The sequence below is a fragment of the Microtus oregoni genome, unplaced genomic scaffold (assembly GCF_018167655.1).
Source record: "Microtus oregoni isolate MIOR12 unplaced genomic scaffold, Mior012 000019F_ref0000042, whole genome shotgun sequence".
Taxonomy (NCBI): domain Eukaryota; kingdom Metazoa; phylum Chordata; class Mammalia; order Rodentia; family Cricetidae; genus Microtus; species Microtus oregoni.
In genome coordinates this window covers 34,471,662-34,498,705 of record NW_024543078.1, presented here as the reverse complement: position 1 = coordinate 34,498,705, position 27,044 = coordinate 34,471,662, and the positions used below count along the sequence as shown (strand labels likewise).

The window sequence follows — 27,044 nt, the reverse complement described above, 5'->3', positions numbered from 1 at the left end:
TTCACGTCCTCACAGCACCTGAGCCAGGTCCTCATATTCAGACAGTTGAAAGTCTCGACCAATGCCTCTCTCCTAGGCACTGCCTAGAAGTCTTCTCTCTTTCTGTTGTCGTTCAGTTTTTCAAGGCAGGGTATCTCTGCGTAGCCCTGGCTGGCCTCACAGAGATCAGCCTGCCTCTGTTGGGATTAAAGGTGTGTGCCACAACCACCAGGCATGAGTCTTGTCTTAAACACAGTACCCATGTTTTACAATAAATGTTGTTAGCATAACTGAACAGTCTTTTGAAAAAGGATAAAACTAAACTTATATTTTACAATAAGAGAATTCCAAATAAGTCAGTTATATGAATAGAAAAACTCAAACGATACAAAGGTCGTTTTTACAGAATTTTATAGACATATAAGAAAAAGTACAAACATTACAATAAAAATGAATTAACTTGGATTCAAATTTTCAGAAGCCAAAAGATTCAGTTTTATAATAAACACTTCATTAAAGAAAATTCTTGTTAGGCAAAAAAAAAAAAAAGGCAAAAGCAAAGTAAAAGGATAAATTGAGGAAAGCACTAAAATAAACATTACACATGAAGTTCTAATCTTTTCTCATACTATATAAGCTCTTAAAAACTAAGGTAGACAAATGGAACACCAACATAAAAATGAATGAAAGACAAAAAATGACTCCTATACATGACATGATACACAAGTTCCTTCACTCAAAATAAAACAATTTTATTTATTCATTTATTTAAAGGTTTGGTTTTCTGTTGCTGCTCCTTTTTTTTAAAGAAAAAAAAACTATCCTGAAACTATGTAGGCCAGGCTGGCCTTGAACTCAGAGATCAAGAAATCAACCTGCCTTTGCCTCCCAAGTGCTGGAATTAAAGGTGTGCGCCACAACTCCCAGCTTGTTCCAATATTGAGACAGTGTATTTTATAGCCCAGGTAGGTCTAGAAACCACTAGGTAGCCACTAGGCTAGCCTTGAATTTCTAATCCTCCTGCCTCAGTGATGCATGTATGTAGTTACCATAGCTAGATATTAAAATAAATATAAAACATCAGTAAGTACTACCTTCCAGATGAATTTAATTCCAATCTTAGCTAGGCATCCAATTCTGGGAGCTGGGCCTCTCGTACACTATGGCGGGAATGTAAACTGGTACAGCGTCAGAAAGGCTTTGCACAGCACTAACAAATTTACAAACCCACTTACCATAGGCACCCCACTCTAAAAATCTATCTTACGGATACTGACCCTCAAATTTAAACAACATTTAGCATGAAGTTACCACTGTTATACCGCATGTCCCAGCAGAACACCGAACAGTGACAGCCTGTACTGAAAGCTGGCTGGTCAATAAGCCACAGCACACACTGCATGGAAGATAATGCTGCAATCAGAGGTACAGCACAGACCTGCAGAACTGGCGAGGGTGGGATTTCCAGAGCCCATGGTCAGCTGAAAAATTAAATGTAAGAACATAGAGTACACAGTTTTTAAAATAGCATGTGTGAGGGTGTCAGATCCCCTGGAACTGAAGTTAAAGACAGTTGTGAGCTGCCAGGTGGGTGCTGGGAATTGAACCTGGGTCCTCTGGAAGAGTGGCCAGTGTTCTTAAACACCGAGCCATCTCTCCAGTCCTCCAAAATTTTTTATAGGAAGAAATAAGAAAAAGTATGTGATATATGGATGCTGCATTATTTACTTTTGAAGGAAGGAAAAAAGCAGAAATCCACTGGAAACTCCTAAAACTTAAAAAAAAAAAAAGTTCTCTAAAGGGCGAGAGGCAAAGAATTCAAAGGGACAGTGTGAACTTCCTCTGAGACGTCTTTCATTTATGTTGTGAAGCTGTATCTCATCTCCTAGCTTCAAAAGTAAATGGTTCCCTTAGAAGCAGTGTTAACACACTCTCAAATGCAAAAAAAACTATAAACCTGTCATTAACACAGAAAGAGTCAAATTTATGAAGAATCTATAGTACTTGCTCCGCGCAACACCTCACACCAAAACGCAGCCGGTCCCCTGCCAGCACCCACGAGGTCTGGACTTTTGAAGTTTTCATAGCACATTAACAACACCATACCACAATGGTCATTTTAAACACATCACTTATTCAATTCAATTGAAACTCAATTATAACTGCAAACATCTATGTTGGGGGGAAGGTGGGGCAGGGAGAGACTTCATATGCACAGAAGTGCCAGGAACCAAGCGAGCCAAGCAGCTACAGGGTACACTCAGGCTAAGGCAGGGCAGACAGAAGAAAGGCCACATCACAGTCACCTCATTTCCAGGGAACATTTCTAATTCTTTTTGTTCTAATTTGCTTTAAACTTACTTCTAAAGAAATGCTCAAATTCTCATAATCATCTCTAGTTAGCCACCATTTCCCCCCATAACTCCACTGGAAAAGAGGCTGCAAGATCAAGAAAGGTAGAACAAGTTCATCCTGCAAAACCATTCCCACCCACAAGTCCAGTCTGGTGAAACAGAATACTATGCAGTCATTCTAGAAAAAAATAGGACCCATCAAGACTAGTGAGGAGGAGAAGGAGCAGAAGCAGCAGCCGCCGCCTTGGCTAACATCAGCAGAAAAATGAAAAATTCAAATACAGGGGACAAAGGAGCTGCAGGACAGAGCCCTTTGCTCTGTGGAGCTCTGGCAGCAGTGACAGGAAGCTCTGGGTGAGTCAAGCAGGGGGTAAGGGTGGGGAGAACACAGCAAACAGCTGCTGCACAGGACCACCAGGTTACAAAGCCCTCGAGAGGAGGGCACATGGCCAGCCCACACCTGTGTTCCAGATCCCTGCAGGTCACAGTCATGATGGGCTTGGCTACCTACTGAAGGCTGAAGGGGGCCCTAGTACATTTCCTTCCCCGCATTCAATAGCCCAGCAATGAAGAAAGTGGCCTGAGGCCTTCTCTAGATCCCAAAGAACAGACAGCACCCCATCCCTAGGGAAGAATGGGTCAATTAAAAACAAACATCATGGCAGAAAAGGAGGAAAGAGGCCGAGTCCTTACCAATGCACAGCACAGCAGTTCCACCCACAGATCAGTGGGGTTTGCTTTCAGAGGCAGAATGTGCCCAGACAGAATCAGAACTGCTCATTTAACTCTGGGACAGCGGAACACCCACTCTAAAACTCCTACTAGTGGGTGGCCAAGAAGAATCCTTCCTTTTTCCCTTTCTGGCTTGAACTGCACAAGAACTCAAGGGAACAAAGAGCAAACAAGTCAGAAATCCTAAACACCCTAACCAAAGCCAGGAGGAGGTGCAGCTTGGGGCAGGCTGACACTTTCAAGCCTCACTGTTTCAAGACCCTAAAACATATGTTTACTCCTTCCACATTTGTTGAGTCCAAGAAGCAAATCCTGCACAGCTGTGCAGATGACTATGTTTCTGTTGTCAATGGAACACGTATAGGTCACTGATCTAGATTATAACTGAACTTGGAAGACATGGGGCTGGAAAAGAAGAGAAAATAAACCATGATAAGAAAATAAGAAGGTCCAAGAAAACTCAGTACAAGGTATAGAAGCTGCTGCAAACACGGCCCAGCACCCAGTTTCCCCTAACTGAGAGGAATGCTCATGGCACACCATCTGCTTCACACGTATCTACTATGAAAAGGGAAAGGGGGCCAGCAACCTCCATGGACAGATCTCTGAGAGGAGAAACAGCTCAAGCACTGTCGCCAAAGGAGGTGACAGCTCCACGCCCTGAAGACTTTCCAGAGGGGGACAAGATATGGAGGTGGAGGACAGTAATATTGATATCCTAATCATATGTGTATGTGGGTAGGTGGCAGTCTTACACATACAAAAACTGTAAATTAAAAACTACATACATCAAAGAAAGGTAACAGCAGATATAAAGTACAATGATAATGTGTTCATGTTTTCAGCCAAGTGTTATTACATGAGGCAAAGGTTCAAAAATTAACAATTTATGAAACAAGAAAAGGTATACTAACTTTTATTGTGGGAGAAAGAAAAACTATAGCTAAGTCAGTGCTTAACTCCAGAGTAGATCCAGTTACGCAGGCATCCGTCCGTGGTCATTCCCACTCTCACGGGCTTACAGAGAATAACTTCCAACCCTGCGATCTCTTCATGGCAAGTGCCTGGAAGAGGTGTATCATTTTTATCTTTTACATCCCATTCTTTGCTGTCCTTCTATATTTAGACACATAAATATTCACCATTATGTTACGACTGTCTGCAGTATTCAGTACAGTAGCATGTTGGGCAGGCTTGCTGCTACATCATCTTTGTGTAAGCACACTCTGTTTGGACAACAGCTAAATCACCTAGCTAGGCATTTCTCAGAACTTATTAAATAATATGTGACTGACTATACTCCAAGTTTTTCTCATATTATATCATTTGAAATCTTTGTTGTCACTCGATGTTTACTTGAAAAAATAAAGCCCAAGGCCCTCCAGCTGACTCGGCAGGGAAGACGCTGGCCAAACCAGACACTCTCAGTTTACTCCCCAGAGTCCATGTGGTGAGAGAAGTGATTCCGGAAAGCGGCTCTCTGACTTCTACACACTGTGGCACCTTCACGTGTATGAACATATCACAAACTAATAAGTAAGGTCCACTGAGATGCAGCACTCTCCTAAAGCCAGAGATATCAAAGGAAACACTGCAAAGTGGTGCTAGCCACGCACACAAGCACTAAAGCACCGTTTCCACAACAGTTTATTCATTCTAAGAGAAATTAAAACTCATATCACTCAGCACTTGGGAGGCAGAGGAAAGAGGATGTTTGAGTTCAAGGCCAGCCTCGTTACCTAGCAGAGTTGCAGCTCAGCCAAGGCTACATATCAAGTCCCTGTCTCAGGATGGGGTGGGGGATCCTCAGGTCACTGAATCCCTCACAGCACCGCTCAGAGTGCCCAACCCACAGGAATGTGGTCTGCAGAGCTCTAAGCTGTCACACATATCACACAAATGTACAAGTGTTTTAAACCACAAGGAAAGGGAGGACAGGACAGGATCACAAGGCAAAACTAGAGGAGCTCACACCTCAAGACTCAAGACAAAGGAGAAGAGGTCTCAGGACTCTATGAGTTTAAAACATAATTCAGAACTGCCCTAAGAAGACAGGGTAGTGCTTGTCATAGCCAGAACCTGAAAACAGCCTAAATGCCCCTTGATCGAAGAATGGTTAAGAAAAATGTGGTACATTTACACGGCAGAAAAAATAACGACAGCTTGAATTTTGCAGGAAAATGGATGGAACTAGAAAACATTATTTTGAGTGAGGTAGCCCAGACACAGAAAGACAATTATCACATGTACTCACTCATAGGTGGTTTTTAAACATAAATCAAAGAAAGTCAGCCTACAAACCACAACCACAATCCCAGAGAACCTAGACAACAATGAGGACACTAAGAGAGACTTACATAGATCTAATCTACATGGGAAGTAGAAAGTAGAAAAAGACAAGATCTCCTGAGCAAATTGGGAGCATGGGGACCTTGGGGGAGGACTGAAAGGAGGAGGGGAGAGGCAGGGACGGGAGCAGAGAAAAATGTAGAGCTCAATAAGTATCAATTAAAAAAAAAAAGAAAGCCCCCCCCAAAAAAATGACAGGGTAGTGTATGATGTACAAATGGAAAAAATGGAGGAAAAACAATAACTGAATGATGTCATTCATGAGATTGCTAAAACTACAAGGTTGGTCACTTTGAATGCCCATCACCATTCACTCAGTTGTTTACCAAAGGCCAAATTTGTGCAAGATGCTAGGATCCAGAGTGGCTAGGTATTCCTTTCGTGAGAAAGTCGGGGCCAAGATAGAGATAACGGCTCATGGAGGCATGGACACAAGACAGTGGTGGGGCCAGCCCCAATCCTGTACACCTACCAGCTGACTTCCTACCTCTATACTCCACCAAGAAAAGACAGGATTGAGCACAAGGGATCCAAAGGAGAAGACTTCAAAGAGAGCACACAGGGGCAGGCATGTCGAGAGTTGGGAGTGTGTCCATCTACAAGCTGCAGGACAGAGAACAGAGGACAGCCTGCCTAGGTACATTCTAGGGTCATCACTGAGCAGACAGCATGGGGACCCCCTCTAGGAGCATCTCAGTGAGAAGGGAAATAAGAACTACCAGAGACTAGGATCATGGGTGTTCACGGAGATTCGAGGGGAACAGAAGAGAACTCCAACATCAAGTTTGACCACACTGGTATGACGGGTCACCTATGTTTCCAGGCTTGTCTAATCCTTGACTTGAACACACCAGCTCAGAGAGGTTCACTCTCCTCACCAGAGCTCCCTTCCTGCTCCCTTGAAAGAAATCTTTTCAGATCACAAAATCCAGGCTCACCAAATGCCATCTACGTGCCAAGTGCTAGGATCTCCTGCAAACGGGTAGACAAAGGGCCTCTTAGGAGAATCCTGAGACCTCCTTTCTCATCTTCACTCTGCCTCAGTAACACGCATCCAGGCTATAGCCAGCCTCCACTGCATTAAATGTGAATGTTTTAAATGTAATAGTCCCTGCTCTTCACAGAACTCCAAACCCATGTCCACAGCTCACTTTGTCATGCCACCTAGACCTCTGGTCAGTTTCAGACCCTTAAATCAGTAAGCCACAGCCAGCCCCCATCTCCCATAGAAGCCGTCTTTCCTGCCTTTAGTGATTGTCAACTCCATCCTTTCAGTTGCCTGGCAACAAAGCTTGACAGTGAGAAAAATACACAGTTACATTTAAAATTCTAAGTACAAAGAAATACATATAATTTACTACTAAAGATAGTCATTATATAGTAATAAAATATAATTTATTACTAAACATAATAAATACTGAACAGTGTATACACCTAGAAAAACCAACAAAATTAAATAAGACTATTAGGAGCCAGGAAAAGACCTGAGTCTCATTTCCAGTTTCTCTACTAGAAAAAAACATTAAAATTCCACAAGACTTAAAGACTCACCCTATTCTTAGACAGAAAGAAAATTATAAAGATATCGGCTTATCCTAATCCAAAACAAGAATTGAATATATCCCTATTAAAATTTCAATCAAATTTCCATATAGAAAAATTAATTTCTATAAAGAAAAGTCTGGGGAAAATTATTAAACATGAGTCTTACCAAGTGCTAAAAATGTAATAGAAATCCGTAAGAAGGGAAATAGGTTGGTAATGGCAAACAAAAGAAATATATAGTTTGTAGTGTTTGCAAATAGACAGAATGGGAACTAAGAAAACCCAGAAGCACACACAAAGACAGATCAGAACCTAAGGAAAGTCAAAGTGAATAGCATTCCAAAGAACAGGTAAGAACAGCCCAGAAATGAGTCTAAGCCACTATTAAAGCTGGAAAGGGATCAGGTTCCCTCACGCAAGCTGGCAGTGGGAGAAACCTTCTGACCCAGTATCCTGTTCTAGGAATTCATCCAACAGATACACATACACATGTTCCAAGAAATGCACACATATTAACTGCAGCATCATTTGTGACCAGCATACTATAAACAGTTTAAATAGGCACTGCCCCCCACAGGGACCCATTAGACAATAACCCTAAAAATTCATAGGATATAACACTCTATGTCAAGAAAAACCCTGGCCACATATTCATCACTGGGAAGCTTCTGAAAATCCACAAGATATACAAACCACACCCAGAGCTATCAAATAGACCTCTAGTGAAGGGGCCTAATAATTTTCATTTTAAATCCCCAATGAGGGTAAGGTCAGCTATGGTGAAGAACCTTGGTGCCAAACATTCAGTGGAAAGAAAGCCCAGACTCCATTCCTCAGCAGCAAACTGAACACAAGCCACTTTTCTGAACCATAAGATGGAAGATGAACAGTCCTACCCCATTTAGTTTTAAGGACAGTAAAAACTCACAAGTGTACTAAGGAGCGGGTGCCTGGCAACAGAAAGCACTAAGTCAGTGCCAGTCGCTTATCAAGCCTGAATGACCACAGCACATTTAGGCGATGTGGCAAAGTCAACAGCCACAGATGTGCTGTGTATACACATGTACTGTGCAGAATAGGCAAAGTATACGTGCACACGAATAAATTTACAGAAGACGCTATGGACAAATTGACTCCAGGAAGAACAATTCATTTCCATTACACAGTCTTGTAACTTTAAAAAATGCTACGCTTAATCCAACTCTGACTTACAAGAACTAGGACAGAGGACATGCTGAACCAGCTCACAGTTAACAATCTGCAAAATCCAACAGCAAGCCCAACAAACAGCCTTTTTTCTTTTTTTAAAAAAATGGTTTTGAGGTTAAAAAATAATAAAAATAAATCAAAAAAAAAAAAAAAAGAGGGTTCTGGGGAATAAACCCAGGGCCTTGGCTCACCGATTTCTTAACAAGATTGAGGGTGGAAATTGTCAATTGTGAGCCATCAGTGTTTGCAGTGTCATTTATAGTCAGAATCAAACAAACCATATTACAGAATATTATAAGGAAACTAAGTTTAAAGACTTGCTGAAAACACTGGGCTGAGATGTTGTGAGGCAGAGTTTGTTCTGAGTAACAGAAGACAGAAGTTCTGACAACGAGCATGCAGGATGTAGGAAGTCCTGCATTCTTATGCCCGCTGCGGTTTCTACTGCAAATTCTACCTAACAAAAGTTTTAAGAATTATATATATTATGTCTTAAATGCAAAAATTAACATAAATTATTATGCCCCAATTCAAATACAAGTTGGTGGTCGTGGCTCTTCTTCTAGATAGTCTCAGGTAGCCAGGGCTAGCCTCGAGCTCTGTAAGTAGCTGAGGATGGCACTGACCTTCTGATCCTCCTGCCTCGTCCAAGAGCTAGGATACGGTATATGTGCCACCGTGCCTGATTTATGTGTGCTGGAAACTGAACCCAGAGCCTTGCGCGTGCTAGGCAAGCACACTACCAGCTGAGCTGCATCTCTAGTCCACTACCTCAGCTTAAAAGCATCTTTCAGATAGTCTGGCTATAGTTACTTTCTCTTCGTTAATTTTTCTTCACAAAGGAAAGAAAATGAATTCATGTTCAGCCCTAGTGAAACAGTGCCACTTCAGTCTCCAGCAACTCTAGTCCTTCCCTCTAACTGCAGGATTTTAAGCAAAGTCCTTTGTAATGGTAGATCTTAATTTTTTTTTAAAAAAAAAAGATTTACTTATTTATTTATTATGAATACAACAGTCTGCCTCCGTGTATGCCTACACGCCGGAAGAGGGCGCCAGATCTCATTACAGATGGTTGTGAGCCACCATATGGTTGCTGGGAATTGAACTCAGGACCTCTGGAAGAGCAGCCAGTGCTCTTAACCACTGAGCCATCTCTCCAGCCCCAGATCTGAATTTTTTCATCTGAAAAAAGTAAGCAGATCATTGATTATCACTATTTTGAAAAACACATTTTTCCAGGCTACTGCAACATGCTTCTTCCTCCACCCTCAGACCCTCTATAATTCTGACAAACCAAGTCATTTCTGATACAGCTTCAATGTCCAAAAAACATAAGCTACTGCTTTCTAAAAACAAAGCCTGTTAAGTCTCACTAGGAAATAAAAATCAAATAAACTGCCAAATAACAAAATTAAAATACACTGGGCGTTAATCCTGCAATCCTAGCACTAAGAAAGCTGAGCAGAGTTTTAGGCTAGTCAGTGTTAGATAACTAGATCCTAGCTCAAGAATAAATTAGCAAGTAAATCAATAAGTGAGCAAGTACTTTCTAGAAAGCAAAAGTCTTCCTAGCTGTGACTTAAATCAGGTCCTCTGTAGGCCTCTGATGTCTAAACTTCTTTAAAAGCAGTCATTTTAAGGTGAGTTATCTGCAAGATGAAACAGCACGCAAGTTGGGACTCTGTCCCCAGGTGAGCTCCATAGAGCGCTGAATATAAAGCAACAAGCAACCACCCCTCTACTCCCTCTGAGCACAAGCTATGCATGCAAGTCATTCCGGCATCTCACACCCCTCAGTGTGCAGTAGGAATTCAGAGTATAAAGACAATGCTGGAAATTCTCAAGTCATTCCGGCATCTCACACCCCTCAGTGTGCAGTAGGAATTCAGAGTATAAAGACAATGCTGGAAATTCTCAAGTCATTCCGGCATCTCACACCCCTCAGTGTGCAGTAGGAATTCAGAGTATAAAGACAATGCTGGAAATTCTCAAGCTATACTATTCAGCAAAATAGAAAGACATGTCATAAAAGTTTACAAATACATGTTTTTCGGGGCTGGAGAGTTGGCTCAGTGGTTAAGAACAGTTGGCTGCTCTTCCAGAGGACCTAGGTTTAATTCCCAGAACCCACCTAGCAGCTCACACCTGTCTGTAACTCCAGTTTCAGGGGATCTAAGAGCTTCACACAAACATACATGCAGGCAAAACACAAATATATGTGAAATAAAAACAAATAATTTTTAAAAGATATATATTTAAATGTATGCCTATGTTTACATACATAGGAAAAATTACAGAAAATATCCCAAAACTTTAGTAAGGAGTAGTGAGATTTTCTTCATTTACATATTTGTCTATTTCCCAAATGTTGTATGAGTATTATCCAAAAGAAAAACAAATTTCTCTTTTTTTAGGACAAACGACTTCAGTAATAATAGCTAGCCCCTGACTGAGTGATCACCCCATCAGGAACCACGCTAAGCAGGTTTTCAGTATTTATTCAACCCTTTCAATAACCTTCAGGATGGACATCGGGTGATTCCTGAGTATGCCACCATGACTTTACCAAGGGACCATCTACACCAGCCTCCTGAAGAAGGCCTTAACCAGCAAATGGAGAACTGTATAAAAGAGATAAACCAAAGGACCCAGCTTTCACAAGTAGTGTGACTGCATCCAGAGCCTCACGCACAGGTCTCACTCTGAGAGCCTCCCTAAGAAACATCATCACGGGCACCAGTGCTACAAAATCTGTGCTAACGTTCTCCTTAAACTTCTATGGTGAAGCCTTCTCAAGGTGAGGACTGCAGCAGGGGTCTCGGGAGATAGCAACTCATGAGCACTAACACTCATTACTAAGGCAGGAGACTTAGAAACAAGGTCCCAAGGAGCTCAGCAGTCCCTCCATGACAGAGGTTTTCGACCTATGGGTTCACAATCCACTTGGAGGCTGCATGTCATAAATCCTGCATATCAGATACTTACATTATGATTCATAACAGTAGCAAAATTCAAGTTATAAAGTAGCAATGAAATGATTTTATGGCTGAAAGTCACTACAACATGAGGACTGTATTAAAGGTTTGAGTAATTAGGAAGATGAGAACCACTGGTCTATGACACGATGACTCACAGACTCTTGTCAGTCAGGGATAGTGGCACACGGCTTTCTACAACTAGGAGGTAGAAGCAAGAGGATCAGGGGGAATTCAATCCAAACCTGACTAAATAGTGAGTTTGAGGCCAGGATGGGTGATACAAGACCCTTTTTTTATTTTGTTTTGGTTTGGTTTGGTTTTTACCGTTTTTCTGAGACAGGGTTTCTCTGTAGCTTTGAAGCCTGTACTGGACTGAGCTTTTGTAGACCGGGTTGGCCTTGAACTCAGAGCTCCACCTGCCTCTGTCCCCCAAGTGCTGGGATTAAAGGCGTGCACCACCTCCCAGTTGACCCTTTTTCAAAGAAAAAGAAAAAGGGGGAAAACAAAACAGAACAAAAGAAAATAATAAAATAAAAACTCTTGGTGATAGAGCCCAATGGAATGCTTATGTAATGCATACCATGGTTTGATCCCAGCACTGCAAAAGCCAAGGATGGTATCATACTACCAGGAAACCTCTTCCAAACGATGTAATTCACTTCCCAAGAAGTGTCTAGGTCCCTGTAACCCTAGGCACAAAGGACACACTGCCAAAAATATGAAAAAAATACTAATGACTTCATTTAGTAGCATATCAACTGCGTGAAGCAGCTCATCCATCATGCGGTTCTAGGCCGCCCCCCACTCACACTGCCCAGTAGCTTCCCTGCACAGGCAGGATAAGCAAGAACGGGTGGTTTGGACACAGTAGTAATGCCTACTCAATAAGACAGCACAGGATCCAAGACAAAAAAAAAAAAAAGAACTTGGTTCTAGCATTCAGGGTAACTTTTCCTAGGAGATAACCTATTAACTGATACTGTTTGCTTGTTGTGTTGCTATGGTTTGGGGTGGCCGGGGGACTTCCTTTTGTTTATCTGTTTTGTTTTGTTTTGTTTTTCTTTTTAAGATAAGAGTTTCACTATGTCACTATGTAGCCTAGACCAGCCTCAGACTCACCATGCTGGGCGATAATTTATATTCTTTTTTTCTTTTATTCCCCAAGACAAGGTTTCTCTGTGTAGCCCTGGCTGCTCTAGACTAGCTCTGCAGACCTGGCATCGAACTCAGAGAGATTCGCCTACCTCTGCCTCCCAAGCGCTGGGATTAAAGGCGTGCGTCAGATAACTTACATTCTACTTTTCCCCCCTCTTCCTCCTTTATAAGGAATCTGTTCGTGATTTATATAAGAAAAAGCAGAACTGCCACATGCTGTCAAGATCCTTTCATGAGCTCCCCAGACCCAAGCACAGCTTTTCCACTGCCTGTAGCAACACCTGCAGGTGGAGAGCCTGAACTGCAGGTGCTCTGACAGCTTGGCTGTGAGGAAAACCCAATCTAAGTTCTCAACGGGGATGAAGCCAAGAGGGGAACCACAACAGGCAACTCAAGAGGGGTGATTATGACCAGCAAGAGAGATGTTGAAAGCTGTGCGTCCCTTCTCTCTACCACACTAGTCACCTTCACTGGCACTGGTCCATTAGAAGAGACACTGAGACTTAAACAGACACAGGAAGTACTAAAAACAACTCCCAAAACAATGATGTACTTTACAGTCTTGCACAGCCAGGAAATCTTTTGTACCCAAATGAGTGGGTGTTTCAAGCACCCCAGCACTTCTTCTCCTTTGCTCCTTCTTCTCCTCACTCCTTAAATGGGGATTCATTGTGTTGTCCAGGCTGACTGGTCTTGCAAGCTCAAGCAATTTTCCCACCACAGCCGCTCATGTAGTTGGTACTAAAGGCATGCCTACTTGGCAAAGTTCCAAGATAATAAGATCCTATCAGAATCAAATAAAAGGGGTTGGGGATAGGCGAGGTGCCTGAGGAAGAGCATGGAGGCCGTCTTCTGACCTCCATGTGCACACATACACGCAAAGATAGACACACATTAAAGCACTCTGTACTCCACCACTCTGGGAACCACTGTGAAAAATGCATTTCTTTGCAAATCAAAACAACTCTGAGATTCCATCTTAGACATATCAGAATGGCCAAGATCAAAAACACTGATGACAACTTATGCTGGAGAGGTTGTGGGGAAAAGGGAACACTTCTGCATTGCTGGTGGGAGTGCAAGCTGGTACAGCCCCTTTGGATGTCAGTGTGGCAATTTCTCAGAAAATTAGGAAACAACCTTCCTCAAAACCTAGCAATGCCACTTTTGGGTATATACCCAAAGGATGCTCAATCGTATCATAAGGATATGTGCTCAACTAGGTTCATAGCAGCATTGTTTGTCATAGTCAGAACCTGGAAACAACCTTAATTCCCCCCGACCGAAGAATGGATAAGGAAAATGTGGTACATTTACACAATGGAGCACTACACAGCAGAAAAAATACTGACATCTTGAAATCTGCAGGCAAATGGATGGATCTAGAAAACATTATACTGAGTGAGGTAACCCAGATCCAGAAACACATATATCATATATACTCACTCAAACGTGGTTTTTAGACATAAAGCAAAGAAAACCAGTCTACAAATCACAATCCCAGAGAACCTAGACAACAATGAGGACCCTAAGAGAGACATATGTGGATCTAATCTACATGGGAAGTAGAAAAGACAAGATCTCCAGAGTAAATTGGGAGCATGGGGACCATGGAAAAGGGCTGAAGGGAAGGGGAGAGGAAGAGAAGGGAGCAGAGAAAAATGTATAGCTCAATAAAATCAATTTTTAAAATGCATTTCTTCTCTAGGCTTTTCAAATTCTGCTTTCAAATTTGGCATTCAAAAGTAAAGTTTATATCCTTACTCTCACTTAGCAACAACTATATACCATGAAACATCTGTATCTATCAAGAGTTAAGCCAGAACTAGCAGCAAATACTGAAGGCTGGCAAGATGGCTTGGTGAGTAGGGTGCCTGCCACCAAGCCTGTCGACCTGAGTTCAATCCCTGGAACCCAGAGGTTAGAAAGTCAGAACTCAGCTCCATAACTTGTCCTTTGGCCTCCACATACGCATCCCGGCACAAGTCCACCCATACGCACACTAAAAAAAGAATAAACAAACGTAGACCCAGGCATGGTTATGTACACGTATAGTCCTAGCACTGAGGAAGCAGAGACCAGCCTGGTTACCAGTTATACAGAAAGGTCCAGGACAGCCAGGGCTATGTAGATGTCTCCGATGAATGGATGAAAAAATAAAATGTTTTTAAATATATTTAAATGACATGAAGGATGTCTAAGCCTGTCCAAAATCCACATGGGCCACCGTAAACTCCCTAGAAACTGAGTGCAGATTCTATTCTCAGAAGAAATTTCTTTTACTTTGGGGAAGTTGCAGCTGATTGATCAGGCTCACTCATACAGGATGGCCTCCCCTGCTTAAAGTCAACTACTAAAAAAACCCTACCCATACCTACATATTTCCTCATAGCAATGCTGGCACAAGTATTTGAGTAACTAGAGACTGTAGCCTTGCCTGACTTATAAAAAAAAAAAAAAAAAAAAAAAAACTCTCACAATATCTACATTGGCAACCTTCAAGATCACTTTAAAAACAGGCAAATCATGTTTTGTTACACTCAGTAACAATGTAAAGTATTTTTTGTTTTGTTTTTGAGATAGTTCTCACTCTATAGCCCAAGCTGGCCTCAAATTTAAGTGATATTCCTGCCTCTACCTCTGAGTTGGGATTATAAGGCATAGACACATGAGAAGACTTTCTTTCTTTCTTTCTTTTTTTTTTTTTTTTTGATATTTTGATATTTTGAGAGAGGGTTTCTCTGTAGCTTTGGTGCTTGTCCTGGAACTAGCTCTTGTAGACCAGGTTGGCCTCGAACTCACAAAGATCCACCTGCCTCTGCCTCCAAGTGCTGGGATTAAAGGTGCCCAGCTGAGAAGACTTTTCTGAATATCTGGACTCTTCAGCATTGAGAAAATAGCCCCAGGGGGCTGGAGAGATGGCTCAGTGGTCAAAAGCTTTACCTGCTCTTACTGAGGTCCTGAGTTCAATTCCCAGCAACCACATGTGCTCACAACCATCTGTAATGAGATTTGGTGCCCTCCTCTGGCCTTCAGGGATACATGCAGGCAGAACACTGAATACATAATTAATAAATAAATAGATAAATAAATAAATAAAATCAAGAAATCAAGAAATCAAGAAAGAAAGAAAGAAAGCCCCAAAATAGCAAGTATTAAGATAAACTGGACCTAGTTGGAAGGTGGTGGCACACACCTTTATTCCCAGCAGAGGCAGAGGCAGGCAGATCTCTGTGAGTTCCAGAGATCAAGACCAGTCTGGTCCACCACCCAGTATCTTGCAAATGTTGCAATAAGTTGTTGGTCTGGTTCAAGGCCTCTGGTGTCTGGTCCACTACCAGTACGGGACCATCATAGAAACTACTCTCAGATATCCTGAGACTATGGTTCCACAGGACCAGTCCTTCCACACACTCCAGCTAGACACTGGGGCGAAACAACTCAAAGCCCCATAATGTGAATATGGGTGGTAGCTGATCTGGTCTGTCAGCGGGGACTGTCCCCCTCAGGGGAGGAAGGGTGGAGCCAACTCTTCTAGGCCCAAGCCATCAGGGCCAGCTCTCTCACACCCGTGGTGAGGGGTGAGGCCATCTCTACCTAGTGTGGGAGAAAGTTCTTAAGAGCCATTTATGGTGGCATATGATGGTTATCCCAGCACTCAGAAACTTGAGGCAGGAAGATTGTGAATTCAAAGCCAGTCTGTACACTACATGAAGAACTTGAGGTCAGCCTAGGCTACAGGAAAAAGAAAAAAACAAAAACAAACAAATATTTTTTAGCTGAAAAAAAAATGTTCTTCAAATTAAAACAAAGTATCACTTCTAGACACTAACCCTTCATATAACAGCCCTTCTTTCAGAACTCCATATTCAAGACCAGTTTCCCTTTCATGAATCCAATTGTTTCCCTAACTTCTTATTTAGCTAGACACTATTGTCTTGCCATACTATCTTTACAAATCTTAGTCGCCTACTCAGTAATGAGCGTTCCAAGTTGTTTCCTTTGCTTCACTAAATGAAAACTACACTCACTCCCCCAAAACAAGTTAGACAGTACAAGGAGTAGGAAGAACAGAAGTTGGAGATGAAAGAAGCAGATTTGTCAAAAAAGAAAAAAGTAGATTTATCTAGAAAAAAGAAAAGCCAGCAGACACCGCCACAACACACGCAAGGAGGTACCCACTCTCCTCACTGGGAAGGGCTAGGTGCGCTCAACTCCTGGGCACACAGAAGGACACTGTGAGACTTGATGCAGGCACATGCTTTATACTCAAGCTCAGCCTGACTGAGCTCATCTAAAATTCACAAAAGCGCTACAAGAGAGGTTTCAAGAATCTCATAAAGAAGTGAGCTACAGATGGTTCAGAGGTGAAAAGCATTGGCTGCTCTTCCAGGGGACCTAAGTTCAAAATCATATGGCAATTCCCAATTGCAACCAACACCCTTGTCCAGCTTCCACAGGCACTGACATCCACAGGCACACAGGCATAAACACAGGCAAAGCACACATACACATGAAATTAAAAATAACAACAGATCATGAGAAGTTATATTGTTTGCCCAAAATATCATGTTTAGGAAGTAGCAGGATCAAGTTGTAAACCTAGCCCTACATTAGACTGACTGTTCTTCAAGTATACATCAATCCTTGGGTTGGGGCGTCAGGAGGAATCCTCCATTCAGCAGTGTTACTGAAGGGAGAACAATAGGAATCAAGAGCTGAGGATGTCCCTCAGTAGTGCAGTATCTGCCTAGCATGTGTGAGCCCTAGGCTGAATGTTCAATACTACTCCTAACCAAAGAATCAGCTCCCACACAGAGACAGTAGGGGCTTTGGTAGGCAACAACTGCTCTAATTCAGGCTCTGGCCCTCAATTGCTGCATGACTGTGAACAGATCATTAATTTGTCTCAAACAGTGGAACAGTTAGAAGACTGAAGGCAACATGCACCTAAATGTGCACCTAAAGGGCTGCTGTGCTAAATAGACACCGAGTAAAGAAGTGGTGTTGAGGCTGGAGCTGGAAGCAATGGCACTGCGCACAATGACGGGTGGCACAAAGGAGTCAGCAGCACCAGAGAAGCGGCTCTAAAGGAAAACTCATGTGGTGTCTGCAGCTCTCATAAGTCAGGTGCTGATTTACAAAGTTCCCTGACAAGAAGAGAAGCTCTTTTCCCAGAAATTTTCCAAACAAGTCAACTTTTTTTCTAGGAATGATTCAGAGGCTATTAAAATTACCTTTTAGGGGGTAAAGGTGCCTGTCACTTAGTCTGACAACTTGAGGTCGATCCCTGGAACCCACATGATGGAAAAGAGAACTAACTCTTCCGAGCTGTCCTCTGACTGCTACACATGCCCTGTGGCACATGCCCACCCACACACAATAGATAAAGACTATACTTTAGCTGACTAGTCCTCTGAAGAAGGTCCTTGAAGCACGTGAATGGACCGCAACGTGCACACTAGCATGTCTGAGGTGCAGCTTGAGAACAGGAGATTAGACCCAGGCAAGCACAGAGGACCATGAAGACCACATGAAGACACCACAAGATGGCTGTCTGCAAGCCACAGATAGGGGCCTTAGAACAAACAACCCAGGCAATACTTTAATCGTGGGTTTCCAGCCTCTAGAACTATTAAGAAGCAAATTTCTGTTATTTAACCACTGCCCCACTGAAACAGAACTGGTATTTTACAAACCACACAAAACAAAAACCAATCCTAGGCAAATGTAACCAATGCAGAGAAAAGAGGACACTGCGGAGGAGCCGCTCCTACCTGGGAAGCACAGGGGGGTCCTTAGGGCCTTCAGCAGCACTACTGACAGTTCCTGGAGCTTCTGCCTCCTCCAAGCCATTGGCCACCTTGTGCTCAGGGCCCTGTGGACCTGGGGACTCCAACTTCTCTACTTCCCGAGGCCCACTCAAATCTGCAGTAGCATCAATCTCCACCTCCTGCACTGGGACCGGCACGGCTTCCTTCTCAACTGTAGCAGCTGCCACAGCCTTGGCTTCTTCTTCCTTTTTTCTGATTTTCTCTTCAAGTTCCTTCTTCCTTTTCTCATCATCCTGGCGAGCCATGTGATCAAATGTTTTAAAGACCTAAATAAGAAACATCAATCCAACAATCAGTTCACCTGTCCCCATTGGCACACACATCACACAGAAATAAAGCTGGTAGGAACTGCTCTTCCTCAAGAAGATTCCAAAATTGACAAAATCAAAAACAAGTCAAAGTGAACAGTACTTACAAACCCGGAGGATGCAAAGCTAAGCAGCTCTAACTGTATTACTTTTACCAACCTTCCCAGCATGTGAAGAACACACTGCCCTGGTACTGTAGATTCATGAAAGTACCAGCAATTCAGACTTAAAAAGTGAAAGGAGGCCGGGTGGTGGTGGCACGGGCCTTTAATTCCAGCACTTGGGAGAGAGGCAGGTGACTCTCTGTGAGTTCAAGGCCAATCTGGTCAAAAAGGTGAGTTCCAGGACAGCTGTTACACAGAAAAACCCTGTCTTAAAAAACAAAAAAAAAAAAACAAAAAAAAAAAAAAACAAGACAAAACAAACCCTAAAAGAATAAAACTGGAGACAAAGGCCAGGCATGGTGGCACATGCCCTTAATCCCAGTACCCAGGAGGGTCAATCCAGGTTAGTGCAATAGTAAGTGGTACATAGTGAGTGTGAGTGCCAGCACAGCCATGGGTATACAGTCAGAGTCTGTCTCAAGATAAAAAGACACCGCCAGACAAGCCCCGAGCCCTTTCTACTCCACAGGCAACCTGAAGGTTCGACTAGCTTCTCTCCAGCACTCATGCCAACAAGTACCTGAGTCCTTTGTGTTCAAAACCACTTTGTCTCTAACACCTCAGGTCTTCACCTTAACTACAAAAAATGGAGCAGTTAGGAATCTCTCCAATAACCTCAGACTGCTACCACAGGTTGCTACCACAGGCTGCTCCAAACCAAGCCCTGCTAGTCCTCATCCTTCCTGAAGCCTTTGCAAACTCTGCCTGCTGAACCCCTTCCACTTGTCCATCTGTACCACCCAGTTCTCAGGCCACTCCAGAGCGCCAGCTGCCATGTTCACAGCACTCACCCTAACTTCACAAGTCCTAGCCAGGAACAGGTGTCCGTGACCTTCAGTAAGAGCTCAGAGGACAGCGGGGCGGTGGTGGCACACGCCTTCAATCCCAGCACTCAGGAGGCAGAGGCAGGCGGATCTCTGGGAGTTCGAGGCCAGCCTGGTCTACAAGAGCTAGTGCCAGGACAGGCTCCAAAGCTACAAAGAAACCCTGTCTTGAAAAACTTAAAAAAAAAAAAAAAAGAGCTAGTTCCAGGACAGGAACCAAAAAGCTACGAAGAAACTCTGTCTCAAAAAAATCCGAAAAAAATCAAAAAAAAAAAAAAAAAAAAAGAGCTCAGAGGACAAGAGGTGAACTGACTTGCTTAAGCTTTTCCAACAAGTTCTAAGAGGAATAAGATACAGGTAGCTTCCTGATTATCCTAACAAAGACTACAACTCTACAACTAAGCAGTGATTCTTACACTGGACTCCAGGAGTTATCAACTGTACAGACTAACATGTCAAACTAAACTACTTTTTTTTCTTAATATTTTGTAATACATAATGGAAAAGAACAAGATTATCACAAACTTCATTCCTGACCTTCTAAGGAGTCAGGTGGTGGCGTACGCCTTTAATCCCAGCACTTAGGAGGCAGAGGAAGGTGAATCTCTGTGAGTTTAAGCTTGGTCTATAGAGCGAGTTTCAAGACAGCTAAGGTTACATAGAGAAACCCTGTCTAAAACCAAAAAGACCTTAGAAGGAAAAAAGTGATTTCCTATTTTTTTTCTATTGCTGTGATAAAAACATCTTGATCCAGGGGTAGCACACGCCTTTAATCCCAGCACTTGGGAGGCAGAGGCAAGCAGATCTCTGTGAGTTCGAGGCCAGCCTAGGACTACAGACTGATATCCAGGACAGGTTCCAAAGCTACACTGAGAAACCCTGTCTCAAGAAACAAAAAACAAAAAGAACAAAAAAAGCAACTTGGGAAAAAAAGGGTTTACTTGGCTTAGAGGATACAGTCCATCACCAGGTGAGATCAAAACAGGAACAAAGCAGAGACTGGAGTAATGACACCTACTGACTTGCCCAGCCTGCTTTCCTATACATCCCAGAACCACCTGATGAGGGATGGCACTGCCCACATGAATCATCAATCAAGAACATGTCCTGCAGACTTCCTCGACTGAAATTACCTCCTTCTAGAGGGCTTGGTTTGTATTAAGTTGACTAAATAAATAAATAACAGTCCACGCCTCAAAATATCAGCAGGAAGCTCTCAAGTTCCACAAAAACACAGCCAAACTTTCTCTGCCTAGGAACACAAAAACAAACAGTTGAGTAGAAATGCCATAATGCTCTGTGTGTCTGTGCCACTCTATCCAACTGATATCTAATATCACTCCCTCAGCAATACTGAACCCACCTTACAAGCCAAAGACTTTCTGTAAATTAAAGATAGATGATAGATAGATAGATAGATAGATAGATAGATAGATGGATAAGCAGATCCTTGAGACTCACTATGACCTACCCAAAAAACATATACTTTTTTTTTTAACAGTTTGACAAGGTTTCTCTGTGTAGCTCTGGCTGTCCTGGAACCCACTCTATAGACCAGGCTGGCCTCAAATTCAGAGATCCACCTGCTTCTGCCTCCCAAGTGCTGGGATTAAAGATGTGCGCCGCCACACCTGGTTAAGAATATATGCTTTTTAAAAGTTTCTTGGTTGGCAGGGCATGGCAGCACACACCTTTAATCCCAAAAACAGGAGGCAAAGGCAGGATGATCTTTGTGAATTTGAAGCCAGCCTGGTCTATATAGTGGATTCCAAACCAGTCAAGGCTACATGGTAAGACCCTTTCTCAAAAAAAAAAAAAAATTATACACACAAAATAAAACAAAATTTAAATTTAAAAAAATTTCAAAAATGCAATCAGTTTAAAAGTCTCTGTTTCCCAGGACTCAAACCAGTGAACAAGTAACACTTGTCTGCAAGTAGAAACTGAAAAGAAAAAAGCCTCTCAAGGCTGATGGGCGAGAATGACCCAGGGGTGGACAAAGGGGGCGAGGACAAACAAAAACCTCTTAAACCTGTGGCACGTGCTTGTAGTCCCAGAGTTTGGTAGGCAGAGGCAGGTGGATCTCCCTGAGTTCAAGGCCAGCCTTGTCTTCGGTAGGACAACACAGACAAACCCTGCCTAGCAAAAACAAACAAACAAAAGACTGTTCCCTCGGCTTCAGTGAAACCCGATGTCCTTCACTGTGACTGTTCCCCAGCTATCCTCTACTTTGGGCTCCTCTCCTTCAGACCTCACCAGTCCCTCCAAGATCCAGTTCCTCAATTCCAACAGCCTATAGGTCAGAACTTGTCTGCAATCTCAAATTCAATTTGTCTAAAAAAAAAAAAAAACACCTAACCCCCACCCCCCAATCCAAATGACAGTACAGTTAAGGAATGTCACTGTGAGTCACCCAGATTTGGAACATTGCAATCTTTGATCCATTCTTCCCCTTCCTCCAAGAGAATGGCCAACACATTGTAATCTATCTTTAAGAGGTAGCTGTTTTATAAAGTTACAGGGTAAATAAATGCATTACCTCTGTCAGCTCATCGGATAAACAAGAACCAACCTCTCAACTGTGTTAAAGTTAAAATAAGATGTACTACACCAGAGCGCCAAACACCAGCTACAGAGATAATATTCTTTTCTCATCCAAACCTTTCTACAACCGAAACAGAAGTTTCCACCCTACTACAGAATGGTTAAATGACAAAACAGAAAGATTTGGAATCAGAAAATTGAAGCCATGAGTTGCAGCTATGACACAATAGCTGAGCGAAGTTCTTGTCCCATCATTTAAGCTTGCTGAACTGACCGAATTCAGACGGACTCTGAAGATCAAGTGGCAAGACTTCATTATAAAGTAACGTACCTCTCACTCTCCAGTTACTCAAACGGCACTCAGGCCACTGATGAGGACTCGTTACTGTGGTTCCATTCTGAAACGGAGCCTCAGTAGCAAAACATCCCATCCACCCATCGCCTACCACTATGTTGACAGTTACTAAGGACATCCTAGGCTTTGGTTTCTTCCTCACGAAGGAACTGATAATCACACAGGCTGGACTCAGACACTTAGAAGGAAACACGAAGCACTTTACAGGTGCCAGAGAATCGGATTCTAACAGGCAAACGTGATGCTCCCCTCAATACTTTTTTGTTGTTGTTGTTTTGGTTTCTTGAGACAGGGTTTCTCAGTGTAACAGCCCTGGCTGTCCTGGAATTCACTTTGTAGACCAGGCTGACCTCAGACTCACAGAATCTGCCGGCCTCTGCCTCGGGAGTGTTGAGAATAAAGGTGTACCAAACCACACACCCGCAATCTCACCAAAAATCTAACCTTTCCTACAAAACTTTCTCAACTTCATAACTACCATCTCTATTATTTCCTTCCAAACAGCTCCACACACACAGAGAGAACCAGCAGACTTTTCTCTGTTGCCTTCTGTGCTTTGTTTTCTGAACCATGTCATGAGTAGACAGACCATTATTTAAAGACCCATATCATCAGAGCCTATATTACAGCTGGGTGTTAAACATACTCATTAAATGTTTGTTTATGACTACACTCTACAGTATCAACAATTCCATTGCTGGAGAGTCAGAGAAAGGAGGAACGTAAGTTCAAAGACACCCTGGTCTACCGGGCAAGTTCCAAGCCAACCAAGTGCTACAGAGCAAAACCCTGTCTCAAAACAAAACGACTTTAAACAGGTGTCCAGACAAATTCAGTCAGTAATAGTAACGCTTCAAAAACAGTAAATTTAACCTGGGACGTACAGATTTAAATCCAAATGTAAACTTCATTATTATTTTGAGTGTACTCGAGTTAGGTCACTGGCAAGCGGCCACACCCACCAATCAAAACGTACCGGTCATTCCTGTCACCTCCTGAGGCCGGCAGTTCTAAAATATTCAAGTTTCTGCCACTGTGAAAGTCTTTCCCCACCCGCCTGCACGGTTTGAATACAGCCTAGTACAACCCCCTGCGACATTCTAAGGATGCCCACAGGATGCTCGGACGCCCTCAAAAGCAGACTGGCAGCTTCCACCACCTAAGAATGTCCCGCACAGTCCCAGGCGGCTCCCAAAGCGGCACGCATCCCTGACAACGGCTTCGCGCCTCAGATAACGCCTGGCCATTTACACAAAATCACCTTTGAGGGCCAGGGAGAACCGCAAAAATCTGAAGGGTTGGGATGAGGAGTGGCGCTGGTCAGGGGCGTAGGACGCGAGCCTGGAGCAGGTCTGGCGCCGGGACGTAGAAGTGGAATAAAGTCGTGCTGGACCCCAGTGGCCCGTCGTTCCCCACCTCACCTGCAACACCAGGGCCTGCGCGGCCCCTGGAGGGAAGCCCATGCGGTCCGAAGGGTGGCGCAGCAGGCGGTAGAAATCGGTCTTGCGGTAGAGAAAGCCGAAGAGCACGCGCAGAAAGTCCTGGACATTGCCCACGTGCTGCAGGATGCCCAGCAGGGCCTGGTCATAAAGCTCAGCAGCCCCGGGCTCCATGGCTCCGCTGCCCGAGGGACGCGAACTCAGTGGGCACCGCCTCAAACCGGCCGATTGGCTACTTCCGGCGTTCGTGCCTAACGGCTCCCCCGGACAACGGAGACGCGGAACTTCCGGTCCGCGCTTGTTACTACTGGCAATAAGCGACTGTCCTCCTTGCTCTCCTGCTGGATGTCCTCCGCCGCGATATCTGCCTAAAGGAGACTGGTATGCAATCCATTATGGTTTCTACAAGTAAAAACGGCCATAGTTGCGGTGCGGAGAGCGCTTACCAGCCATATTTGAAGAGGGCGGAAGTATTGGCTGACGGCAACATGACGTGTTCACGGGAGATGTTGTCACGTGGTCTGGAAGCCTTTCTAGTTAGAATTCCTACCTAGTAGCTAGAGGGCTTTTTTTTTTTTTTTTGAGCCTATGCTGGAACTCGCTGCTCTTGTAGACCAAGCTGTCCTCGAATTCAGAGATCCGCCTGCCTCTGCCTCCCGAGAGCTGGGATTAAAGGTGTGCCCACTTAGAGGGCCTTCTTAAAGGCAGGGCAACCACGTTTTGTTTATGAGCCAGAGAAAAGGAACGTTATAGGGTTGTATAAAATTCATATTAATAACAGAGCGATGAGTAAAACTCAGAAAGTTGCACCAGAAGAAATTCAAGGTGACTTGAAAGGAGAAGTGTGAAAAGCTCAAAGAAGGAAAAAGAAATATAACATTATAAAGTGTATATCTGTATCTGCATGTATAGTACGCGTATGTGCATGTATACACGTCATTCTCAATAAGTGCTTGTAAAGTAGTATAAACCAGTATAAAGCTGGCTCATGCCTCCAAATTAAAGGCCAACCTGGCTACAAAGTAAAACCCTGTCTCAATCAATCAAATAAATAAAAGACTAGAAATATATGTTAGGTCTCAAACCCCAGACAAATGGCTCAAGTGCCTATTAACATATCAAAGCAGACTCGTCTGGCCACCAGTGTGGCTCAGTCCCTACCTGTTACAGGGTCCACCTATCTGCCATACCCTGCCCTACCCTAACCCACTGGGATTCCCCCCCCCCCCACTTCTCTGAATTCTTAATAACTCTGCCATCTCAGTTACAAGGTCCTTTTGCCCCCTTTGACCTCTTGACTCCAGTTTAGTCTTCTCTTCCTCTCCCCTCTCCTCACTGGTCCTGTTCAGTCGGCCAGTCATATCCACTTGTGAGATATTTGTACACTGTGTGAAGATATATTGCTGTGATTGGTTTAATAAAGAGCTGAGCAGCCAGGCGGTGGTGGCGCACGCCTGTAATCCCAGCACTCGGGAGGCAGAGGCAGGCGGATCTCTGTGAGTTCGAGACCAGCCTGGTCTACAAGAGCTAGTTCCAGGACAGGCTCCAAAACCACAGAGAAACCCTGTCTCGAAAAACCAAAAAAAAAAAAAAAAAAAAAAAAAAAAAGAGCTGAGCAGCCAAGAGCTAGACAGGAAGTATAGGCCGGACTTCCAGGCAGAAACAGGAAGTAAAAGAAGGTAATTGAGGTGCAGGGGAGAGGTCAACAGACATGGAGGGGGTCAGATATGCAGAATGAAAGAAAAGTAAAAAGCCACATGGTGAAATGTAGATTAATAAAAGCAAGTTAGTTTAAGTTATAAGAGCTAGTGGGACAAGCCTAAGCTAAGGTCAAGTTTCATAATTAATAAGTGTCTGTCATTATTTGTGAGCTGGCAGCCCAGAGGAAAATCTGACTATATCCACTCTGGACTCTCCCAGATGCCTCTGCCTCTGGCTATCCTCTCTTATGTCTAAAATATACCTCCTCCACCATACCAAGGACTAGTCATGTCCCTTTTATTTCTTTTTTCATTCAGTGTAGCTAAATTGGTAGAGTGTGTGACCATTTTGCCGGAGGCCCTGCGCTGCAGAAATTGTGTTGTGACCCACACCTGTAAACCCAGAACTAGGAAAGGAGACAACCAGAAAACCCACAAGGATCCCGCAAAGCAGACCGCTCACCGCCCACTCCCGGCCCTGCGAAGGCTCCGAAGGCTGGAGAACAGTGAGAAGGGAGCAGCATGCCAGACCTTTTAAAGGAGGGAAAGCCCCATGTCATACCCTACGCCTCCCAGTGAAGGACAGTACTCCCACCCATCACAGGCTCTCATAAGGCAAGTGAACATGTTACAAGGCTGTTCTCTTGAAAATAGAGAGGAAAAATAGAACAGAACACAATATTTCTATAAATCACTCCCCAGTACATATAAACTGTGTCATGTGCAGAAGTCACCCCTAACTCAGAGGCAGCCGAGCAGGACATGTGATGAAAACACCATTTCTGTTCAACAAATATTTATTAAGCAGTCTGTGCTTCACAAAGAACAAGATTTATTTTTTTTATGTATATGTATGCATGTATGGCTTTATGTCAGAAGAGGGCATCAGATCCTACTATAGATGGTTTTGAGCCAACATGTGGTTGCTGGGAATTGAACTCAGGACCTCTAGAAGAACAGCCAGTGTTCTTAACCACTGAGCCATCTCTCCAGGCCAGAACAAAGTGTATTCTCTGTCTCTGCCAAAACCAATGTGCCAGGATCAGGTGGGGCAGCTTGAAGCTCATGGGCCTGTGCTCTAGGCCGGAAAACTCCCCCACCCCTGAAGTTCTCAGCCTTCAGACAGACACACAGGCTTAATAGTTGCTGAAACTAGAGACCAAACTGCATGTCATATTCCACATGAGGTCAACCACCGTAGGGTGCTGTGAGACCTTCCTCCTCAGGCCAGAAAGAACCATGGGTGCCCTCTGCCTTTCCTGCTCTCCTACAGTGTCACAGCCCAAGGTGGGGTTACTCCCTGTTCTCAGGATATGAATGTTAAAGGATCTGCTGTCAGAACTGGCTCCATAGCTGCTGAGAAACCCTGTCTCGAAAAACAACAACAAAAAAACTATTTGCTGTCATGGAATGGAGATTTGTCTTCTAATGTCCACGGGGGTGCGGGTAAACAAAGGCATTTGCCCTTACAGGAAGTGGTGGCATGCTAGGGACAAGGTCGGAGCTCCCTCTCACTCACTCTGCAGTGCTGAGCACTGGGCTCATGTACACGGGACTAGCATGCTGCCACTACTA

General features: G+C 43.6%; 1 protein-coding gene across 1 annotated transcript in view; it reads right to left on the bottom strand.

The window, feature by feature from the left end:
- The window catches only part of Nudcd3 (NudC domain containing 3), a 92,774-nt gene extending 68,574 nt beyond the window's left edge, over window positions 1-24,200 (bottom strand). The window contains exons 1-2 of the mRNA XM_041669234.1: window positions 23,752-24,200; window positions 18,079-18,401 (exon numbers count right to left, since the gene is read on the bottom strand). Coding sequence (XP_041525168.1) covers window positions 18,079-18,401; window positions 23,752-23,943 — 515 coding nt within the window. The 5' untranslated portion in view covers window positions 23,944-24,200. The remainder of the gene's footprint in view (window positions 1-18,078; window positions 18,402-23,751) is intronic.
- Window positions 24,201-27,044: the final 2,844 nt, after the last annotated feature.